At 39.5% G+C, this 22,636-nt stretch overlaps 1 protein-coding gene across 2 annotated transcripts in view; it reads right to left on the bottom strand.

The window, feature by feature from the left end:
- Positions 1-443: 443 nt before the first annotated feature.
- clcf1 (cardiotrophin-like cytokine factor 1) overlaps positions 444-22,636 on the bottom strand; it is a 25,958-nt gene continuing 3,765 nt past the window's right edge. The window contains exons 2-4 of one of the 2 annotated variants that reach the window (XM_057851070.1): positions 16,179-16,282; positions 10,211-10,359; positions 444-9,370 (exon numbers count right to left, since the gene is read on the bottom strand). In XM_057851070.1, coding sequence (XP_057707053.1) covers positions 8,303-9,370; positions 10,211-10,359; positions 16,179-16,227 — 1,266 coding nt within the window. In that variant the 5' untranslated portion in view covers positions 16,228-16,282 and the 3' untranslated portion in view covers positions 444-8,302. The remainder of the gene's footprint in view (positions 9,371-10,210; positions 10,360-16,178; positions 16,283-22,636) is intronic. The other variant, XM_057851071.1, reaches the window with a different exon arrangement.

Genomic DNA, 22,636 nt, shown 5'->3' with positions numbered 1-22,636 from the left:
GCGCATGCCTGCATGCACATTTCACTCAAGTCACATGTGTGTGTTTTGCAGGTGTGAACCTTGGAGGTGATAGCTGGGATATCCTCATTGATCCTTTAATATCCACCCTGGGGCGCAAGAGAGAGAACCAGAGAGCACATGGGAAAAATGTTCAGGTAAAAGCAATAAAAAGTAAACAAGAGACAAAGGAGGGGGATAGCAGGTGAGCAATAACGTGAGTAGGGAAAACAAGGGGTGTGTTTGTACCTGCACTCATGTCAATCCTTGACTGTCACAGTTCAGAGGTATATTTATCGGGAAGAGGAGATTCGTGAGATAGGGAGATGAGGAACGATACGTTAGGAAAGATGAAAGGGGAATGATCGTAAATTTTCACCTGGACAGACAAAACAGTATCACATGGCCCCACTGTGTTTTCCCAGACAACAAATAACTCCCAAACTGGTCTGCCCTGAGCTGAAAAGTGACAAAATACCACATGACAGCACCTTGTGTACAAAAGCTAGCCTTTATTCTTTCTTGAGTTCTTAATACAGTATTTCCACACGAGACAAAATAAATAAACATCTTATTCAATAAATACAATAAAGGATTGTGCAAATGTCGTAGGCCATCATAGGTTTTGTTTGTTTTTTTATGTTCTTATTTTTCCAGCAGTAATTTTGACATTTTCTAGATTTTTACCTGTCTGTATGAAAAATAAAGTTAACTTTCCCTCATTGCCATACTGTACAAAATCTGTTGTGTGTCTAATAACAGGGCTGAGAAGTAATAATAACAAAAACAAAAGCTAATGATGGCCCAAGACTTTTGTCTCACAACCTTTACCAACATTATCAAAGCACATTCCAAGACAATAGATTCTTTCTGATTAAAAGTGAAAAATTAAGACACTTGTGCCTTTTTAAAAAGCCATAAATAATCAAGCGTTAATATGACAGCCCCTGAAAATGTTCTTTTTGTCTCTAAAACTCAATTCCTGTCTTTTTTCCAGTAGATGGGCGTGTCCTCTATGCTGAAATGCACTGAGTTGGCCCAAAACAACATGCTGTGAATCCCAAACACACACATCCATAATGCTTAGCTGTGAAGAAGCAGAGTGGATTTATGGTAGAGAAGAGAGGTAGGATATCAATAATCTTCTCAAACATACCTCTTGTAAAGATTTACAGCCAAGCATCAGGTTTCTCTTGCTCACGTATGTATTAGATATAACCTGCATCAGGCTGCAACAAGTTTTAGTACTTCTGGGTCACGTGTCTGCTAGACTCCAAACATTATATGCAACAAATTTTATAATAGTAAAATGATCCGAGAAATAACTTGGTAGGGTAAATGCACTGTGAATGCAATTCTTGGTGGAACTTATTTTCACAATACTTTCGTTGCATTTTGCACAAACAGTGTAATTCGTAAAGGAACAGTCATGTTTGATGGTTATCGTAAAATCGTTAATCGAAATTATGGATTTTTTTTTTTTTTTAATTATCGAAACAACCGCAACCAAAATATAGTTGTGAGGGAAAAAAGAGTACAGAGACCGCTGAAAAATGATCAGATTGCCTGGTTTGAAAATTATCTTTTCTTGTTTGTTTTTCTGGTATCTTATTATTATTTTTAAAGAGCTCTGTACTGCTATTACCACCATTAAAAACACATGCAATTCTATAACCATGAAGTGTGACACTGTGGCTAGCTGTTTCCTGGCTACTATGGTTTCTATAATTCTAAATTCATCCAAGAATAGATCGTGTTTGACCTTGGATTTTCCATTATGCGCACGTGTCTGTGTGTTACCACCAGTGTCTGTAAATTGTGTATACTGTCGTTGTACAGTTACTGTAAGTGACCAGCTGATTTGTGCTTACTCAGCATCACTCTCTCCCCCCGCTGCCCATTCTTTCCTGCACTTGTCCACTGACTCATCCCGTTTCTCTCTCCTCTTCTGACTCTTCGTCTACAACTTGTTCACCCCGCTGGCGGTTTCCTCCTCCTACTCTTCCGCCACACTCCTTTTGTCTACTCTCCATTCATAACATTTCCGATGAATGTTTGCTGATTCACATGAGTTGTGTCGCTGAATCTGTTTTTGCTCAATGGCAGCTCTGTCACTCAGCTGACCCCCGTGTGTGAGTGTGTCTGCAATCACCTGCAGCAGTATTTCTGGTGGTCTACGGGCCATGAAGTCCGGTTATTCATGCCAGCCTCACTGTGTTTGTGTGCGTGTATGTGAGCAGTCAGTGGACCAGTGACAGTGCAAGTAATTGAGTGTGTGTTAGTCTGTGGTGACCTGCCAAATGACCCTCATTCTCCTATTCCCGTATAAAATGAACAAACGCAATTAAGGAAAGCCACTGGAGCATTTTTTTTTTTAATGCCACTGATATCCAGTTTAAGGTCCATGTACTGGTAAAAGCAAGACAATTAAGTGCAAGTGCTTCCTCTGCTGTTTGACATGCACATTACCTGCGACAGGGCAACTTTGGTAGACTAATAGGGCATCAACAGCTACCAAAACGATTAACCTTTACAATTACAGGCAGTCCCCGGGTTACGACGGACACGACTTACGCGATTTGACTTTACGACGCCAGAGTCTCGTTGATTTTATGTTTTTTTAAATGTTGAATTTTGTTTTGTGATGCATGCTATTATTTTGGTAGGGGATGCGTAGAACAGGTTTTAATTCCGCACGCGAGAGCATCTACACACCTGCCCAACCCCCACACACAGCAAAGAGGAAGCAGCCGAGTGAAGAGGTGACAGCCTGCGCACACATTTTTTGCTTGTGAAGCATCCAGAGGCAACTGCTGTATATAAACCTTTTTGTACTGTTTATTGTGCCTTTTCAATCATGGTCGAATACTTGGGTCAAAGTTTACAGTAGTATGAAAAAGTGTCTGAACCTTATGGAATTTCTCATATTTCTGCATAAAATCACCATCAAATGTGATCTGATCTGATCTTTGTCAAAATCCTACAGATGAAAATACAGTGTCTGCTTTAACTAAAACCACGCAAACATTGATAGGTTTTCATAGTTTAATGAGGATAGCATGCAAACAAAGACAGAAGGGGGAAAAATACATAAGTGAACCCTCTTCTTATGGAGACTTAAAGAGCAATTGAAACCAATTTTTACCAAACATTTTAAGTCAGGTTTAAAGGGTTAAATCTACACTGCCCACTATAAAACACACACCTGGTAAAAATTGTCTTGATGAGAAGCATTGACTGATGTACATCATGGCTCGGTCAAAAGAGCTGAAGCTGAAGAGCTGAAGACCTGCGATCAAGGATTGTTGATTTGCATAACAATATTCATCAATCGACAGTCAGAGAAGTTGTCTACAAATGGAGAGAGTTTGGCACTGTTGCTTGTCTTCCAAGGAGTGGTTGTCCACCAAAGATGAAGCCAAGAGAGCAGCGTAGAATACTCAGAGAGGTAAAAAAAGAACCTTAGAGTGTCTGCTAAAGACTTACAGAAATCACTTGCACCGTACAATATCGCTGTACACACATCAACTATGTGTAAAACTATGGCCAAGAATGGTGTTCATGAGAGGACACCACAGAGGAAGCCACTGCTGTCTAAAAAAGATTGTTGCTCTTTTAATTTTCGCAAAAAGGCACTTGGACACTCCACAGATGTTTTGCAAAATATTTTGTGGACTGAGGAAACCAACGTTGAATTGTTTGGGAGTAACACACAACGTCATGCGTGGAGGAAAAATGGAACAGCTCACCAACATCAACCCCCTTGTCCCCACCGTGAAGCATGGTGGAAAGAGCATCATGATTTGGGGCTGTTTTGCCACCTCAGGGCCTGGACGACTTTCAATCATCAATGGAAGAATGAATTTAAAAGTTTATCAGGATGTTTTGCAGGAAAACCCGAGGCCGTCTGTCAAACAGTTGTAGCCAAAAAGAGGATCGATGCTGCAACAAGACAATTATCCAAAACACAGAAGTAAATTAACTTCAGAATAGTTTCAGAAGAACAAAATACACGTTCTGGAGTGGCCAAGTCAAAGTCCAGAATTAAACCCCATTGAGATGCTGTGCCATGACCTAAAGACAACGATTCATGCCAGACATCCCAGGAATCTGAACTACAGCAGTTTTGTAGAGAACAATGGGCCAAGAATAGTCCTGATCGATGTGCCAGACTGATCAGCAGCTACAGGAAGCGTCTGTTTAAAGTTATTGCTGCCAAAGGGGTGGGGGGGGCACAAAATATTTAATGTGATGGTTCACTTACTTATTTTTCCCCAATATGTCATTGTTTGCATACTATCCTCATTAAAATATGATGATCTATAAATGTTTGGGTGGTTATAGTGAAAGCCGACACTGTTTTTTCACCTGTGTGATTTTGACAAAGATCAGATCACTTTTGATGGTGATTTTAAGCAGAAATGTGAAAATCCCAAAAGGTTCAGATACTTTTTCATACCACTGTACGTGATTGTTTTTGATAATGGGCGGACGCTAACTGATACATGCTAATTGTTTGTTGTTGCTGTATAAGCAGGTACTTGTTATCGCAAATTTGAATTGCTGTAATTGAAGATGAGACGGATTTAATTTCATTTTATTTCTGTTTCATTCTCCAAGTGTTGATGTCATGAGCAGCTGAATAAAGTCAGCAAACCACATGGACGTCTGACATCGTCATTTCAAAGCTTAGCTAACTGTCTAGCTAGGACTTAGCTCCAACGTCTTGGCGAGGACGGTACATGAATCATACATGTTTTTGGATAGTTGTTTTTTCTTTTCTTTTTTTGAGGGTGTTTTGAGGTATTTGAGGGTTAATTCCGATTTATGTGGAAATCTGGGTTACATCACCAGCGCAGGAACGGAACTCATTCGTAAATCAGGGACTACTTGTATACAATATCTCTGGTAGCTATAACGTCTCTTAAAGTAGTAGCACAATTGTAAACGGGAGTACAATCTTCACTCACATATAACATCTGGGTTATTCCATGAATAGTTTTACGCCCCACCGTTAAATTTGAAAAAACTCACATTACGAAAACATACATTTTTTGGAGTCAATTGACTTGAAACCAAATTTTAAAAAACAACTGAAAAAAACAACGGTTGAAAATATATATTTTTTTACAATTCCAATTCAGTTTGGGTACACCCTAAAATGCCATTTTTGCTTGTCCCACCCCTAGAAATGACCAAATTGAATCTCAAATAAATAAATAAATAATTAAAATGAAATTTAAAATTCTTCTTTGGGCTATTATTTGTTTCATTTCTTTCTCTTGTAACCGTGGGAACATTCAAACAATAAACCCAGGTGTCCCACAACATGAACGCAACCCTGTTACCACAACCTGTTTGGCATAGTAAAAGAAGAAAAAAGTCAGTCACGTGGTACGCTGAACTTAACATCATCAAAGCTTTTTCCAAAAGAAAAGCTAGAGCAGATTTATGTCCTCTCTTCTGTTTTTCATATTTTCTATGAATAGTTAACTTTGATTGATGGTCTTTTTTTTAATCAAGCTTTTGTTAGTTTATTACTTATTATTGATGAAAATGTGGCAAAAAAAAAACAAAAAAAAACAGAATAATTGAGGCTTATTTTTCAGGAACTTTGAAGCCCAAATGTCCTCTAACTCTGGAATGACCCATGTATTTGTTCTTTTGATGTGACAAAGCTGTCTTACTAGTGTAGTGAAGACCAATAGCAAATTAGTACATAGACCTTATAACGGATATCTAGTATATCAAATAAATAAGTGTCTTTTACCAAAGTCATTTATTAAATATATAATATGGAATGACTAGTGTGTCCTACTCGCATGTGATACATGCCAACTAGTTGGGCATAGTAGTGTGATTTGTCAGTGCTAATAAGCATAAAGACCATTCTCTAATTCACTGAGGTTTTTCTGGAAGGTTATTAACTAAATGAAGACTAGCTTGGACAGAATAATTATATTCATATTTTGGAAGAATTTGGTCAACTGTGTGGAATTGATTTTTGATTTATGTGTCATTAGAAGCGATGTTGTGTCAGTATAAACTAGTTTGAAGTCTAAAGGAGAATATTATAATCATTTGCAAGGTTAAGCCACAAACTTTTTGGCCAGCGTTAACTCGCACATTTTAACAGAGGGGAACTAGGAGTCCTCCCATGCATCGCTTTTCTATCACACTTTTCATCATTAAAGGGACACTCCAGACATTTTGATTATTTGTTACTAAATACATGAAATATGTTTGAAGAGCTGAAAACGTGCACAGGCTAAGAACAATGAGTGCTGAAACTCTGAGTTATAGCAAGAAACTACTTTTCTTTGTCTCAGCTGCAGTCATTTTTGTTCCCTACCACTATATAACAACTCAGCAAGCAATTAGTGACTTTTTGACCTGCACAACTGCAGCTTCCTCATTTACTTTACCATCAAGCTGTGCCGTCAACACCCGCTCACCCAAATACATAATTACTTGCATGTACAGTATATGTGTTTTACTGCATGTTATTTGGGCTTTGAGACAAATGGCTCACCACGAATAAAAACTCAGCATGCCTGGCAGCAAATACAACTTAATATGTTTTGGACGGCTGTAGTTCTGCCAAGGTCCGCTGAGTTTCTAGCATTACTTCCAGAGGCTGCAGCGGGAAAAATTGATGACATCCGTTACCAAAATAATTCTTCCATTAGGTTTTATATGTGTTTTATGTAATGTCTGTTTTGTGTAATAAAGGATTACGTCAGTGATTCCCAACCACCGGGCAGCGGACCGGTGCCGGTCAGTGGCGCATTTGCTACGGGGCTGCAGAATAATGAAAAATAAAAATCAGTTATTATGACCGCAATCTGGCCTGATAGACTAATCCGAGTAAAGCTTTATGTAGGTCGCCATCTGGTGGTTGGTAACAATTACTGGTGTGTTTGCACACCTATAGCAGCCCAGCACCAGTCAATGTAAACTGTACCTTTAGCTGCTGTTGGCTGTGTGTCTCAGGCGGCGGTTTTTTATGGGGAAAAGGCCGCCGGCTGAACCAGAAGATGAGCCTACAATCAAGTCCATTCTGCATAATATGTGGCTAAAAGCTAGAAAACGAGGCAACAAAAGTGAATGCACTAAATGCATCATACCTCATGGCGAATCGTATTACTAAAGCCAAGAAACGATCGTATTTGCCGTCAAGTTTTGGGAGAGGCCGCTATTAAAAAAAGGTTGATTCAGCTAATGGTGAGTGACATTTTCCCTGCACTTAATATTCATTTTTAGCCCCGTCGTGTTATTTTATATTTACTGTCATTTTCTGCCACACATTGCTGGTCGGTGAAAAAAAAGGCCCACACCGCACAGGTCTGTGGTGCAAAAAAGGTTGGGGACCACTGCATTACATAGCAGACGGCCAGACGCGGCAGCACCGAGGGGTTCCTGCAGCTGGGAGTTCCTTCTTTCAGCACTGGTTGGCAGTGGATGCGTACAGTCGGCTACAATACTGCTGTGGGCCCGCTAAATTTGTGGCGAATTGTAGCCGACCGTACGCATTTACTGATGGCAACTGCTGCACGTGGCACCACGATCGCTTGCTTGCGTGCTTCCTGGGGTTGCTGCTCGTTGCCGGCCGACTGTTTCGCTTTCACTTAGCCCGGCTGATGTGAGAGATGCTTCTCCTCGAGTTCAAAAAGCATGGCAGTTGAGTTATGTATAAATGAGAAACATCTAAACAAAGTATTATACACGTTGTAACAAGCTATGGTAACAAGCAGAATTTGGCACTTGTGTGTTGTATGAGCACAGCCTACAGCCTACAGCGTCTGGGACCTGAATGGTCGGCCTTATTTTCCCCCATTTTGAAGCCTTATTAATTATAGTTAGCAGCTTTTTATTAATCCAAATTTGACAGGCTTTTTAGCAACATTATTTTCTTTGACTCAAACAAATAATTTAAACAGTGTCCTTGGAGTGTCCCTTTAAGGTTAGCTGGAGCCTAGCGAGGTATCAAAAGACAAACAATCATTCACACCTGAGCCAATTTAGAGTCTTCAATGGCCAAGTCTTCAACTTTCATGTTTTGGGAATCTGAGACTGGAAATGCAATCTTTAAGCAGGAGGGCCAATGCCAGGATTTGAACCCATAACTTCAGAGTTGGATGTGCTAACTACCCCCTTTCCTTAAACACAAAACACAAAGTTTTTAAAGTAATGATTAATCGATGAATTCATCAATAATCGTCCTGTAGTCTAACAAGGAATATGGTCAATACCCATCCCTAGTGCAAAAACTGTCAAGATTACCACAGCACATAGTGTTGTGGTCTCAGCCTCTCAGTCTCCTTTTGAGGCGGTTAAAGTCTTTCGCCGATCGCCACAACCAACTCTGCAGCTCGCGCAGTATCCAAAAGCCTTCCACTTTCCTGGCAAAGTCGTTCATAGCGGGCCGCACGGAGAGGAGCACAGAGGTGGATGATGAAGAGGAGAGGAACGAGGGGCCGCTGTGTAAAGACAACGTGGGGGACGTCGGCAAGAGTCCGTGGTCCTCGCCGGGCCCGAGTTGGTGGAGAAGAGAGAGAGTGGATGACGGTTGTTGTAGCGTGGGGGTGAAGAGCGCGCGAGGAGGCCGACGCCGATGATGCGTCGGAGAAAAGTCCACGAAGAAGCTGTTCTTACCCGCCACGATGATGCCATCCTCCTCCCGGAATGTGTCCCAGTGCACCAGGTCCAGGTTGTAGCTGTACCCGTCGTCAACCCGTTGGTCAGGCTGCCTCTCTTCGTCCTCTTCATTCACGCTCAACAAGCTTCTCCGCCACCTCCTGGTCCCCACCGCTTGCACCTCCTCAACCGGGCTCCAGTCCAACATCCAGGCCTCCTGTTCTTCCCGCCTCCCTCTCCTCCTCTTTTGCTTCACTCCGCCACTCTTTTTCACAGCCGCTACCAATCGCCTCCTGGCTTTCCCTCGTTTTTCATCTCCGCCTCGATTCCGTCTGTCCATCCTCATCCTGGTTCTGGATCTGTACGAGCTGCTGCTGATTAGCGGCGCCGGGCGGTCTCCTTCCACCCCCCACTGGAGGTCACCCGGTTTCTTTTCGGGAAGGGCGTAACCCAGGGTGGTCATCAACGCTGATATGGAGCCCAAAAGGCCGTCCAGTCCTGTGCAGAAGTGCAACAGGGAGATTTTGAGGGAGGGGCAGAGGGTGGAGCGGGCCAGCTCTCTTACAGCCGCCAAAAGGATTGAGTAGGCCCTCTGGTTCTGAGCCAGACGGGCTTGGTTCTCCAGGCCGCGCCACAGCTCCAGGCGGGTGGCGGCGCTGGGCAGGGAGAGAGCCGTGCTATTGGGCCTCGGCGGCGAAAAGTCTTTGTCGTTGAACGGGGGGCCGAGGTATGTCAACTAAGGGGGCAGACACACAAATGCACACCAGAAGGTTCAGGTCCAAGTTGAATGTCAAATCTTGTCAAGCACATTAAGCAGAACCAAACAGATGTGCACGCAAATTGTGATCGAGACCCACGGGAGCGTCGCCCAAAACAATATGCTTCCATTGTCTGAGAAATATGTGCAGTAAATGTTTTGGATAACAGGCTTGACATATCTGCTTAAACTATTAGAAATAATATAAACTGACACCGAAATGGCACAAAGGTATTTCATGTCAATAAATCTCTTTTGAAGTCAAATAATTCCCACAAGTGACGGTCTGTAGCACTCATGTGGTAAAATGATTAAAGTTCAAATGTGATTCTGCATGTTGCAGTTCTTCCCATATATGATAATAAAGATTGACTGACTCAGTTTACGAACATGAAATTTCATATAAAGCCAGGATTTCCTATGGATCTAAGAGGAGAAAATCCAAGTGCAATCCTGCTTGATTAGATTTGACTGAGTCTGAACATGTACAATGGAATTTTCCATGTTAAATTTAAATGTGCTGTCAAATCCAGTTAAAACCCTTACAAGACACTATCATTTCCACGTGCATCCATATTATAAAATGCGCCCAAAGCAGAGTGCATCTGTTTTTTTTAATGGCCATTTAGAGCAGAGGAAATAAAAAATACAAATAATAATAAATATAGTGGTAATCTTCCATTTATAATTTGAACACTTATATAAGAACACGCAGAGAAACACTGACAAATATGATATAAGGTAACCTTACTTTGTGCTTTATATATTTTTACAACAAAATACTGTACATTTATACATGATTTGAAGAAAATAACTCACATAGACATCTTTGATCTCCTTGAGCTGGTACTCCAGATATTTGGTGAGCTCGTACGTGCTTTCTATTGAACTTCTCTCGCTGGCCAAGCTGTGGAATGAATCCACGTTGGCAACCGTGCCCAATAAGAGCACGAAGTAGAGCTGATGAACTGTGAAGATGACATACAAATGAGAGCATTATTATCAATTGCAACATGGATTTAAATTGCTCTCAGCTATTATCTCATCATTTCGATGATTTCACTGCAGCCTCAGAAAGCTCTCAATTGATTAAACCCAAACTTTGCTTCACTTGCTGCGTCATTATTGTCAAAAAACATTTGTCTCTATGGTGATGGCCTTGTCTGTTTACACATTGCCAGCGCACTCATCTAATACTGCCAATAAAGCCTCTTCCGTTTCCACTCTTATTTTACCGCTCTCTGCCTGTCGGAGGTTTACGCTAGATTCAAATAAAACCTCACTTAATAGCTCAGCCTGCTCCCTGTTTTTGCCGTGAAATTGTTTACATTAGGTTGATGTTTGGAGGTGGTGTCTAATTTTTTGGTTGCTTGAAATTCCTGAAACTATTTCTGAGGATATGCGAATGTGGATCTTTGGATACCAGTGTTGTCACAGATTACTTGAAAAAGTAATTTAATAACTGATTACTGATTATGCCTCAAAAAAGAAATATCTAGTTACTTCACTGATTACTTTATTATCAAAGTAACTCAGTTACTTTAAAAGTAAATTACCAGTTACTTTTTACCATTTTTCTCCCTTTTCTGCCTCAACATAAGAATGACAACAGAAAAATGTCATTGCATGTAATTGACTTTCTGATAATTAAATTTAAAGGGAAAGATCAGAATATTTCACATAAGGCTGAGGCTACGTCTACACTAGGACAGATAATTTTCTCCAGGCTATTTTGCAGACTATTTTTATACCTGTCCACACTTCGTTTAAGGTGCGTTTAAGGGCCTCCCCATGCATTTGCGCAAGCTACGCATGCGTAAAAAGGAGAAGCCTCGTGTTACGTCATCGCCCGCGCGGTTTACCTCTGAAACAGAAACTCATTCCTAGCCCGCTGCAAATTTCGAAATTACTACACCTTCTAGACCGTCACTATTTTGTGATCACTGATTTTTTTCATGATCGCAATTAAACGCATCACACAGGAAGGCAGAGTGGAAGGCAGAGCACGCTCAGCTTTTACAAGCAGGCGCCGTGTTGTGATTGAAAAAAATCTTTATAAAACAACGGAATCCTGACATCATTACTTGGGATGTTACAATCGATGCTCAGTTGCGCTCTCACCACTTAAAATAACAAATAGAAGCATATGGTGTGGCGCTGAGTATATTTCCTGGAAGCAGCAACCAGGACTGCTTGTGCATAAAAGTGGCGATCTTGGAAGTGGCACCAGTTTTGACAGGCAGAAATGTCTGGGAAAAAAACTGATCGCGCGCCTCTTTGACTGGGGGTACTACGCAGGTGACTTTTCGAGGTTTAATTTTCCTCTACGCATTTTCAAATACAGTACTCATTGTCGTCATTGAAATTTAAGCATATTATTGAGACGTAGTTGGAAGGTTCAAGAAAAATATGTGGAAAAGAAAAGAGCAGGAATGCCACGTCGTGATCGTCCGCCTCCATCGTTTACGATGCTGTCATGCCGCACTAAAAACAGTGACGGCATGACGTCCCTTCTTGAGTACCCGAATGTTGTACGGTGACAGCAGTCCATAACTCCATATATATCACGCATAGGCTGCGGGTAACATTACCCGCCTACTTTATCCGTCTAACAACATGCCGTATAGTCCAACTAATTACACGTTTAATGCCATTATCCGTCCTAGTATAGACGTAGCCTTAATCTTCGAGTTAGTGCGGTTTTAATTAGTCGATGGAGTTGATCTCAAAACACCAATGACTCGCGTTAGCAACTCCGGGGCCCCTGAAACTCTGCATGGAATTTGTTAAAATCAACTCCACCAACTAATTAAACCCTGCTAACTCGAAGATTAATCCTTATATCAAAATTCTGAATTTCGGGTTAGGGTTAACAGCATATCAATGCCAATACAAAACAATGCAAACTGACTGCACAATAATCAACAACACACAAATGAATTGCACAGAGCAATAAACACAAAGGTCAGGTCGGGCGCGGTTGCGCGCACACAACCCGGAAGTACGCCATACACACACGTGGTCTACTTGGCCACAAATCTCTAACTAAGCACTTTACACTCAATCGGGCCTAAAACACATCCTAAATATGCTAAATGAACACTGCACCTCACGGCATAAATGTGCAACACGAATATGATGTAAAAAATGGTCACCGACATCGCAAGAACGAGTGGGAGTGACGACTACCCGCCGTTTCAACGACAAAGCTACAAAACAGCTGCGCATGCACTGGCTCCAACCTATTGCTGGCAAAATACTCATTCACTCATGGACGCACACAGACCAACATTCCCTCGCACATCTCAACAGGTGGCTGCACTCGACTCGACTGTGCACCCGCGCTGGCACACATCAGTCTCAAAACACTTAGCGAGTGTGACCCCAGACCAAAATAGGAAGACCTATGAGCGGTTACCATGGAAACGAACACATACCAGAACCTTTCTAACATTTTCTATTCAAAATGCTCTTCGTACATGACTACAATATTCTTCATTCTACATACATAACTTTAATCCGAATACTGGTTTGTAACAATGAACGCATTAAATTGCTCGTTACTGAAAGAATGTATTCAGATTACATTAACGCGTTTGATAAGAAAATTATTAAATGGTTATTGAATATTTGCTTTTACCCTTGAAGGCTCATAATAAAGTATTGATTGCTATCATAGTATGTTCCATGATTGATTGCAGTAAAGAGACATTTAAGTGATTGATAACTATAGACACGTTTCATTCTTGATAAAACTGCCTTGTCATTCTGACCGGTTTAAACCGGCCTAGGTTCCACAGGTCAACTTTGAGAAGAAGCCACAGACATTAAGAAACTAAATTGTCTGGGACATTTAAGAAATCATATTGTTGCATTTTATTACTTGCCAAATGCTATTGCTTCATGAAATGTATTTGATGAGATAATTATTAAGATGTTTATTATATAATTGATCTAATCAATAGCTGCTCGCAATGAAGAAATGCCTATTGCTGCTCGCAATGAAGAAATGCTTTTGCTCATTGTTGCTCACAAAGAAAATGTTTTTCTTGAAGAAGCCTTGAAGACTCTTGCCTTCTCAAGGGCAGAGACAACAACAGAGATAGTTTGCTTTGCTGGAATGTGCTGACGCACGTTTTAATCCCACCTACATACATACACACAGCTAAACAAATTCATAGAGGTGTCGCCCGCTTGGCTCCCCATCCTTTTAAGGTTGACACTCTGTCTTGTTGCTAGGGCCATCCCAAATAAAAAGAGAGGTGAAGGAGATTATTAGTTTTTTTTTTTTTTTTTTTTTTTTTTAAGAACGATTGCGGAAGCTGTATAGTTTCACCTCCTTCTCCTTGCAAGCTTTTCAACTAAATTGAGTGCCGTATCTCCTTAGTTTGGGTAATATTATAAATGTCTACCTAAGGATTCGTATTTGAACATGACAGCGTTTCTTAGTAACGCGTTAGTGACAACACTGTTGGGTACATGCATTTACAGTAGTACGAGAGGAGTACATTTTTCAGTTGAATTGAATATGGAAAACAGTCAAACACACAAATACAAAATGAGACCGCTTGCAATGAGCTGCTTTAGGTCACTTCTCATACCCAGACTGAATCATGCTGGCCAACCTGACTGACCTGAAAACCTGCTTTTGGTGCACACATCCAACACCCAAAAAGTATTTGATTGTATTTGATTTATTTACAATCTCTTTTCTGATTTTATTATTATTTTTAATAAAGTGCGGTAGTATTTTTAGCAAACAAAAATAAATAAAATTTTACTGTTTTTTTGCTTGCTGGTACTGATGAATGGCATTTATAGTCATTACAATGAGAAACATTGATTTCATGCACGTGTAAATGCAACTACTAGCCTTGTCAAGGAATGAATTTAACTCTCGTAACTGCTTGTGTGCGTGTGTCATTGAAGACTCTTCAAACTCTGGTTTCAAACAGTGCAAATTGAAGCTGAAAGGTGGTTTTCAGTCAAAAGGGACTGCATGTTGGTCGGCTTCTCATCATCCTGCGTTCACTCCCACGTACACACACACACACACACAAACACGCAAATATGCTCCCTGTACTCCTTTAGCAAACTGCCTGTCTTACACCGCATGACATTCAGACAGCAGGCGATGATTCATGTGTGTAATTATGGACGAAACATGCTGCTGTTTAACAGGTGTGAATTATGCATTGCATAACCATTTCAGCAACCATGCCAGTTTTTTTCTGACTGACGCACCTCGGGGCTCCCGTTCGCGTCACCCCGCTCATCCTTTGTTGTTCCGCCCCTCCCTGCTCTCCCTTCAAACTCTTATCTTGTCAAAGCCTCGGGTCAAAATAACAGAAGAAAATTAACCCCGATTAGCCCGCCTCGTCCTGGCTTCTTTGACTCTTTTTTACCTCACACCCGCTCTGTCACAGCGGCCTCGCAAGGTCAATCATTAACTGACATGAACTGTTTATACAAATCAATTCAAATTTAATCCTGACGATGCCAAGCAAATGTTCTACTGTCCTTGACAGCTTTAATGTTGACAGCCACTCCTAAACATGCTTTGCAAGAAACTAATTTAAAAATGATTGGGCACTCAGGTTAAGTCTTGTTTAGTACAGCTTTTGTTCCATTCATTGATATCATATCATTGTTTGTTAATTTAGTTTTTGTGTTCTTGATTACACCCCAACTTCATAGCATCAATCATTTCTGAGCGCATTTTTCTCATGTGAGGAAAGTCAAATATTCATGAGGCTACAAATTATAACGATATAATGATCTATTATTGGAAGTATCAACAATAAGTAGTAAATAATTGTCAGATTTAATTGAAAAAGAGGTAACAATTTGCTTATTATGGCTGTAGTTTTCACTGTGTCAGATTTTTTTTTCTTGTCAACCACGTACAAGTCATAGTTTTGTCATATTAATTTGATATATTTGTGGTTAGCAACCAAAAGACATTTTTTGGGGAACAATTGGACAGAAAAATACTACTATAATTCAAGTCCATGTTATTTTTTTTCTTTTCGTTATTATTAATGATGTAATCATACAATTAGTTGAGTGTGTCATCTCAAACAGTTTGTAACTATATTTATAAGCCAGACAAAGTGAAATATTTTCTCAAAGTACATACTGTATATAGTCAGTAACAAATGCTTTTCAGCCTAGTTATTAATCAATTGGAAACAAGTCATTAAAAAGCATTGTCCGTGATTCTATATACAAAGTAATATGTAATAAATTATCAGTCTATAAGTTAAATGTACGCGAAATAATCAATTAGTAAGCTACATACAGTGAGTACTTTGGTCCATTTTGCAAATAACTTTCATGTTTAGTTCATTACAATTAAACAACTATTTAAGCACTTAGAAAAATACATATTTTTTAACTAAAACCTGTGACTTAATTGAACACCACTTTTAATTTTGGTCATAATGGAGTTATTCCAAGTTGGTGCACAGTGCAAAAAAAAATTCTAACTGCTAAATACAAATGCTTGAAGCGATTTGAAATGCCTGTCATTCGTGTGACGTATGATACAAACGCTGCCCATCCCTTTCATTTCAAACCACTACATGCAGCAACATTTCTAATTAGGACTGATGACTTGTAACACTACCCGTCAAGCTGCCGGTCGCCCACATCAAAGCGTCTCCGAGGAGTATTTTGGAAAACTCTTCTGTTGTCCCGGGCCGCTCCCACTCACACACACATACACACATGCGCACACACACATCTTAAAATCAGTTAACTACAACAACCCTTCAGCTGACGTAACCTGCTTGGGTCGCCTCCTCCTGCATTGCCTTATCACCTGTCAGGGCCATTAAGCATCCAAAGGCATGTGAATATTTGAAGACCACCAGATCTCCTATGGCACATCTATACATGATGGAACAAAATGGATTACTTTCAAAGAGAGTAAACAAAATGTCAAAAGTGTCCTATCTATCAATATAATGATTGTATTTTGCGGCACATACTCCCCCAACGCTGTTTTTATAACTATCATACTGTAAACCCACCCCCATGTTGTTGTTATGTAATGTTATAATGAGTGACTTCATTAGAGCTTGGCAATAGATCAGACTTCAAGGTGAGCCCTGCAGGCTCGAAGCTGCATGCATGTACCTGGTGTGCATAGTAGGAGCACCTTCTACTCAAGGCCCCTCAGAACATTCTCTGGAGCATGACTGACTGCATTGCAGCAACACAAACGCATCCGCACATTCTCCGAACATGACATGTCTCTGTCTAGTGGTCTTTTATACACTATATGGAAGGAGGGGATGTCACAACTCCTCAATTGGCTACATAACAGGAAAACTACACGACTCTAAAGTTCTGTGTAATGGGCATTTTTGGTCATTTTCTAGACTGGGGTTTTCACACCTTTTACTCAAAGTACCTCTCCAACAATCGTGAATAAATACAGAGTTCAACAAAACAAGATTGTTTTTAGACACTTTGCAAGGAAAAGGCCCATATAGTAAAAGTCCCTTTTTTAAAAATTGTGATCCTAGCCCAAACTGTTTGACCGACCGTCACCGTTCAAATATCAAAATGATATTTTGAATTTTAGCGCGACGCAGGGACAATTTTAAACGACCCCCCAAAATTTTCCGTTCGCCTGTAAATGTGGATTTAAAAAAATAATACAAATTTCAAAACGCTACTCATCCTACCATTTTTTACCAAATCGCACAACTTACTCATCAAAAATTCCAGGACGGTAGGGGCATAAAAGTTGTATACAGAATTTGGCAAAAATGTATGGTTCGCTAATGGGATGCCATTGACAGCTATGTACATCCAAATTTCCCAATTATTTTCAATGGCAGTTTGACTATTTACCACAACAGCCCACTGACATTTTGTGACCTGATATCAAGAGGATGTGTCCCCCAAATGTCCCCAAATCAACAGGAAGTGACCTGATGGATCTGTATCTACCCCAGCAAAGCCCCATCGTAGATTCTCCAGATATTACCATTTCTAGTTTTTATTATTATTCCCAAAAAACACACACTAATTTTGAAATGTTTGTACTTGTCTACTTAAACGTATATTTTGAACCTTTTCACTCGGCTTAAACTTGAATTTAAAAGTTAACCAATTAAAAGGCATTACACTTGAAAACAGTGCCTAATGTAAATTAAAGATTTAAAATAAAAGCACTTAGAAAGTTTATGTAAATGTTTTTTTTTTTTTGGATTGCAAAATTAAGCACAGCTACACTAAATTGTTCTTAGGCCGAGATTCTTCTGCAAACTTTGAGAATAACTGCTCCATACCAAACAACACAGATGTGCGTAATTGGCGTACTGTACAGAAGTGTGGAATATCGTAGTTTCGAAATTACATATCCAAATTGTATTTGCTGTATTTCAACGATCACGCACAAAGGATTTTGTCATACTGTGCATTTATTAATAAAATGGTATTGCATCTTTATACAGTAGTATTTTAAACGCTCCTTGTTAAAATTGTCTAGTGCATTGTCCTGAAGCTAGTGTATCTGTACATTGATTTGCTTGGAGTTCAAAAGTAGAAAGTGAACAGTGTTCCCGTGCATTTTTATTTGTCGAAAACCTCTGACTTTTCAGGGTTTTTTTTTTACTATAAAAGGGAGCTGACAGGAAAATAAAGAGAAAATAGAAATCACTCCAGTAGAGAAATACATACCTATATGAGACAGCTAAGCCATATAAATAATGCTATGTAATGACAATTCCATTAACCCTCTCAGGGACAGTGGTAGATACAGTGGACAGATATTCAAAAGTTGACATTTAATGGATTTATGTATTAAATGTTTAATCATTATTTTATAGTTTGTATAATTATGAATAAATGTATGAATTAATACAATGTTCATAAAAACTAAATTGATGAGATTAAAATGAATTTAAACAGAAATATACACTGGTTCCAGCCCCAAGTAACTCTCTAAAGTTTTTGTTTTTCTATAGTATTTAACGCATTTCATGTCATTGACGCCGATAGACGTCCTATTCATTTAAACCGGGAGGACATTGAAGGCACGAAACATCCAATCTGGTTTGACTGGGAGGGGCGAATATACAGTATATCACAAAAGTGAGCACATCTCTCGCATTTCTGCAGATATTTAAGTATATCTTTTCATGGCACAACACTGACAAAATGACACTTTGACACAATGAAAAGTAGTCTATGTGCAGCTTATATAATAGAGTTAATTTATTTTCCCCTCAAAATAACTACAACAAAATATAGCCATTAATATCCAAACCCCTGGCAACAAAAGTGAGTACACCCCTTTGAAAAAATGTGCATTCCTAAATGTCCAAATTGAGTACTGCTTGTCATTTCCCCTCCAAAATGTCACGTGACTCATTATAGGACTGCTCTCAGCATTGCTGCAGAGATGGAAGAGGTGGGGGGTGGGGGTGGGGGGGGGGGTTAGCCTGTTAGTGCTCAGACCATACGCCGTACTCTACATCAAATTAATGTGCATGGCTGTCACCCCAGGAGGAAGCCTCTTCTGAAGGCGGTACACAAGAAAGCTCGCAAACAGTTTCCTGAAGACATGTCAACAAAGCACATGGATTACTGGAACCATGTCCTATGGTCTGATGATATGAAGATTAATTTGTTTGGTTCCAATTGTCTCAAGCATGTGTGGAGGCGACCAGGTGATCAGTACAAAGATAAGTGTGCAATGCCTACAGTCAAGCATGGTGGTGGGAATGACCCCCCCCCCCCCCAACACACACACACACACACACACACTTCTTCAATCTCTGCAGGAATGCTGACAGAACTCCTGTAATGAGTCACATGACATTTTGGAGGGAAAATGACAAGCAGTAAAATAAGATTAAAAAAGAGGGGATCGTCTTATATTCGCGGTCTAGACATTATACCCATTCACGACGCTAGATGGCGCCAGATATAATTGAAGTGATGTTCTGTCATGACAGATCTCAGCTCTCCGAGAGAGTCTGGCTGCAGCCCGCCTCTCTCAGTACCCTGCACCGCTCAGACTCGATCTCAGCGGTCTAGACATTATACCCATTCACGACGCTAGATGGCGCCAGATATCATTGAAGCGATGTTCTGTCATGACATCTCAGCTACTCTCAAGTTTGCATTATTTTATTGCAATGTTTTTCCTTATTCAGATTTGTTTCAAGACTATAGTTACAGTTAGACTTCACTTTGATGGTTAATGCAGTTATTGCAATTTTGTTGTTTTATCACAATAGATTGGTTTATTTATATTTCAAAAACCAGAAGCCATTTATTTACGAATGTGATTGCACTTTAGTTTACATATTTAAATGTTCAGATATTAAGATTTGAATGAGGCAATATAACATGCTTTTTCTGTCAAATATATTGTTATAATCATTTGTTTCGGATGTACTGTAATTATTTTCTGTAAAAAAAAATAATTTGGTGTTCAAAAAGTCTTTTTTCAAACTTGAGTCTGGAAAAAGAGAGGGTCGTCTTATAATCGGCCGTCTTATATTCGGGTCAATATGGTAGTTCCCATGCGGTGTACTCACTTTTGTTGCCAGGGGTTTGGATATTAATGGCTATATTTTGAGTTATTTCGAGGGGAAAATAAATTAACTGTATTATATAAGCTTTTCATCGTGTCAAAGTGTCATTTTGTCCGTGTTGTCCCATGAAAAGATATACTTAAATATCTGCAGAAATGCGAGGGGTGTACTCACTTTTGTGATACACTGTACGTTCATTCACCCATCCTAGTCAAAGTGTATTGGACGTCTCATGCCGTCAATGGCAGCCAATGAGTTAAATGAGTGCCCTGTATGAATTAAAAAGATATATACTGTATATATAGCTGAAAGTCTCTTTTGTTCAAATTTGGTTACGTTTTGGTCGGAACGTACAGTATGTTGACCTATTTTACAGAATTTCTGTAAATTACACAATTTTCTCAGGTAACAAGTTCATGACACACTTTTAATTTGTTGATTTCATCACTGACACTCTTTAAATTGTTGTTTCCAGATTGTTTTGAATGTTGTTCCGGTGATAAAAAAGAAAAAATAGAAGAAGAAAAAAAACACACACACATTAGAGGAAAAGAAGCTGCGTTTGAAGTCCTGATTATGTAAATGCCAAGACAAACATCCAAATTGCCTAATGTGAGCGCACGTCGCAAACAATTATCTTTTAACTTTTATCATCCTTACCATCATTTGAAGCTCCCGCATTGAAGCTGGCCATCTTGTTCAAATCCGTTACAAGCAGAAGATTTGAAACTCCTTAAAACATTTTTCTCTCCCATCGCTGCTACTAATTTAGATTTTTTCCCCCCACAATATAGCCTCAAAAGTGCTAAAATTCAACATGACTATACCTGATATTTTTTTCCTCACTTTAATGCAATTTTATTAACAAGTGTCTTGAATCCATTCACATTCAACATCTTTTGGACCATGATCTAGTATTCGAATGGGTGTGTACTCTTTTTGTATCCGGTGTATGTTACTGGCATAGATATAAGAAAACAGCAATATTAGAATACAAAAAAATGTGTGTGGTGACACATTAAAATCAAAAGACAACATGTGTGCCATTGTGGTTTGACTTGAACACCCACGAGCTCCCAAGACAGGACAATAACATCTCAAGTTCACATTACATGCGGCTTTGCTCAAGTGTTAACCTCAGCATTCACACTCCATCTGAAACTGTATCATGAAAAAATACCTGTGAGAAAATACACTTACGCTCCCTTTCTTTGACTTCACACCGTATTTATATCTGCAACGTCAAAACACTCACATATTATCGATGGCCGCAGTCCTACGAGGACATGGTTGAGCGCTTGTTGTTAGAACATGGTTCTATTTCAAGGGAATGTCATAGATTAGTTGTCTTGGTTACAATAATATCAGGAAGAACTTGTCTGAGGTCACGACATGCCAACTGAGTGTGTTCTTGTTTTTTTAAAGGCTAATTTGACATTACACGAGACACCAATGGAAAAGTGAATGAGGGTGACAGTTCGAGGTCCGGGTCAGCGTTGTGTGTGTACAGTTAGAGGCCAGATTTATGAGCAGCCTGTAGCCAATCAAATGCGCATTCCTTCACTAACTCAACACACACAAACGAGTGTGCGTAGACGCACACACATACACATAAGCATGAAGGGCAGCGCAAACTGAATAATCCGTATAACCAAACCAGTGTGTCGTCACACTATACTCTCAGCCAGGTTTTAAAAAATCAGTGCTGTAGCTGTCAAACATGAGAATCTGTGTTGTTTTCCACATTTTTCTTCACCGCCCCAAAAATAGCGACTTAGTGACTTTTAGTCAAACAACCTGTTAATTTTGGTCTTTCCGCCTGCACATTTCTTCCAAAATCTCAGTGAAAAGTGAGACTTGGCTAAGGCTCCATTCTAATTGCCTTCACTCTGTTTTCTTTACACTAATTGGCTCCACTTGTTGCGTCCATCCTCATCTTTCATTCCTTGCTTCCTTTTTTTTTTCAGACATCCCGCCTCACCTTCCCCCATCGCTAAACCTTTAACGTTTTCCTTTTTTTTTTTTTTAAAGTCCTAAATTCAAGCCGGAGAATGGTGCAGCCATCAAACACATTTTAATTATAAGGCGGAAAACACTGACAAGGCTGAAAAAGCAGTTTCTGATCTTGCACCCCTCTTTAAAATAAACTGCTGTATATTAAGCTGAAAGAACTGTTGTGTTTGATAGAACAATATGTCTATAAGCCCCCGAACTACTTTTAATTTGTCTGTTTTACCCTGAAGACACCCGTTTACAAAAGTCTCGCAACCACTTTTGTTTCAACCAAGCCATAAAAAGAAGGTAGGTAATTATATTATTCGACATGTCTGTCATTTTTAGCTTAGAATCATTAATTGATGTCTAATATTTAGTTTAATTAAAAAATAAAAAAAAACACTTAAAAAAATTATTCACTCACATATTTTAAACTTTTATACAAATTACGTCAAAATGAAAAAAATAGTGTCTGTAAACAAGTCACTGATATCCACCTCATAACTATCGCTTAATTGTATTTTTTTGTGTTACTGTCGCATTTTCCTCAATATTTTAGATGATAAATAATCGAACCAAACAAAGAAAAATTGAGGGGAAAAAAAAAAAAAAACGTTTAAAAGTCTAAATATATGAAAAAGAACATCTCGACCAGTTCTTGATGTCTGTGATCTCTGCATCGCTACCCTTG

The sequence above is a fragment of the Corythoichthys intestinalis genome, chromosome 11 (assembly GCF_030265065.1).
Source record: "Corythoichthys intestinalis isolate RoL2023-P3 chromosome 11, ASM3026506v1, whole genome shotgun sequence".
Lineage (NCBI taxonomy): Eukaryota > Metazoa > Chordata > Actinopteri > Syngnathiformes > Syngnathidae > Corythoichthys > Corythoichthys intestinalis.
This window is presented reverse-complemented; position numbering and strand designations above follow the sequence as displayed.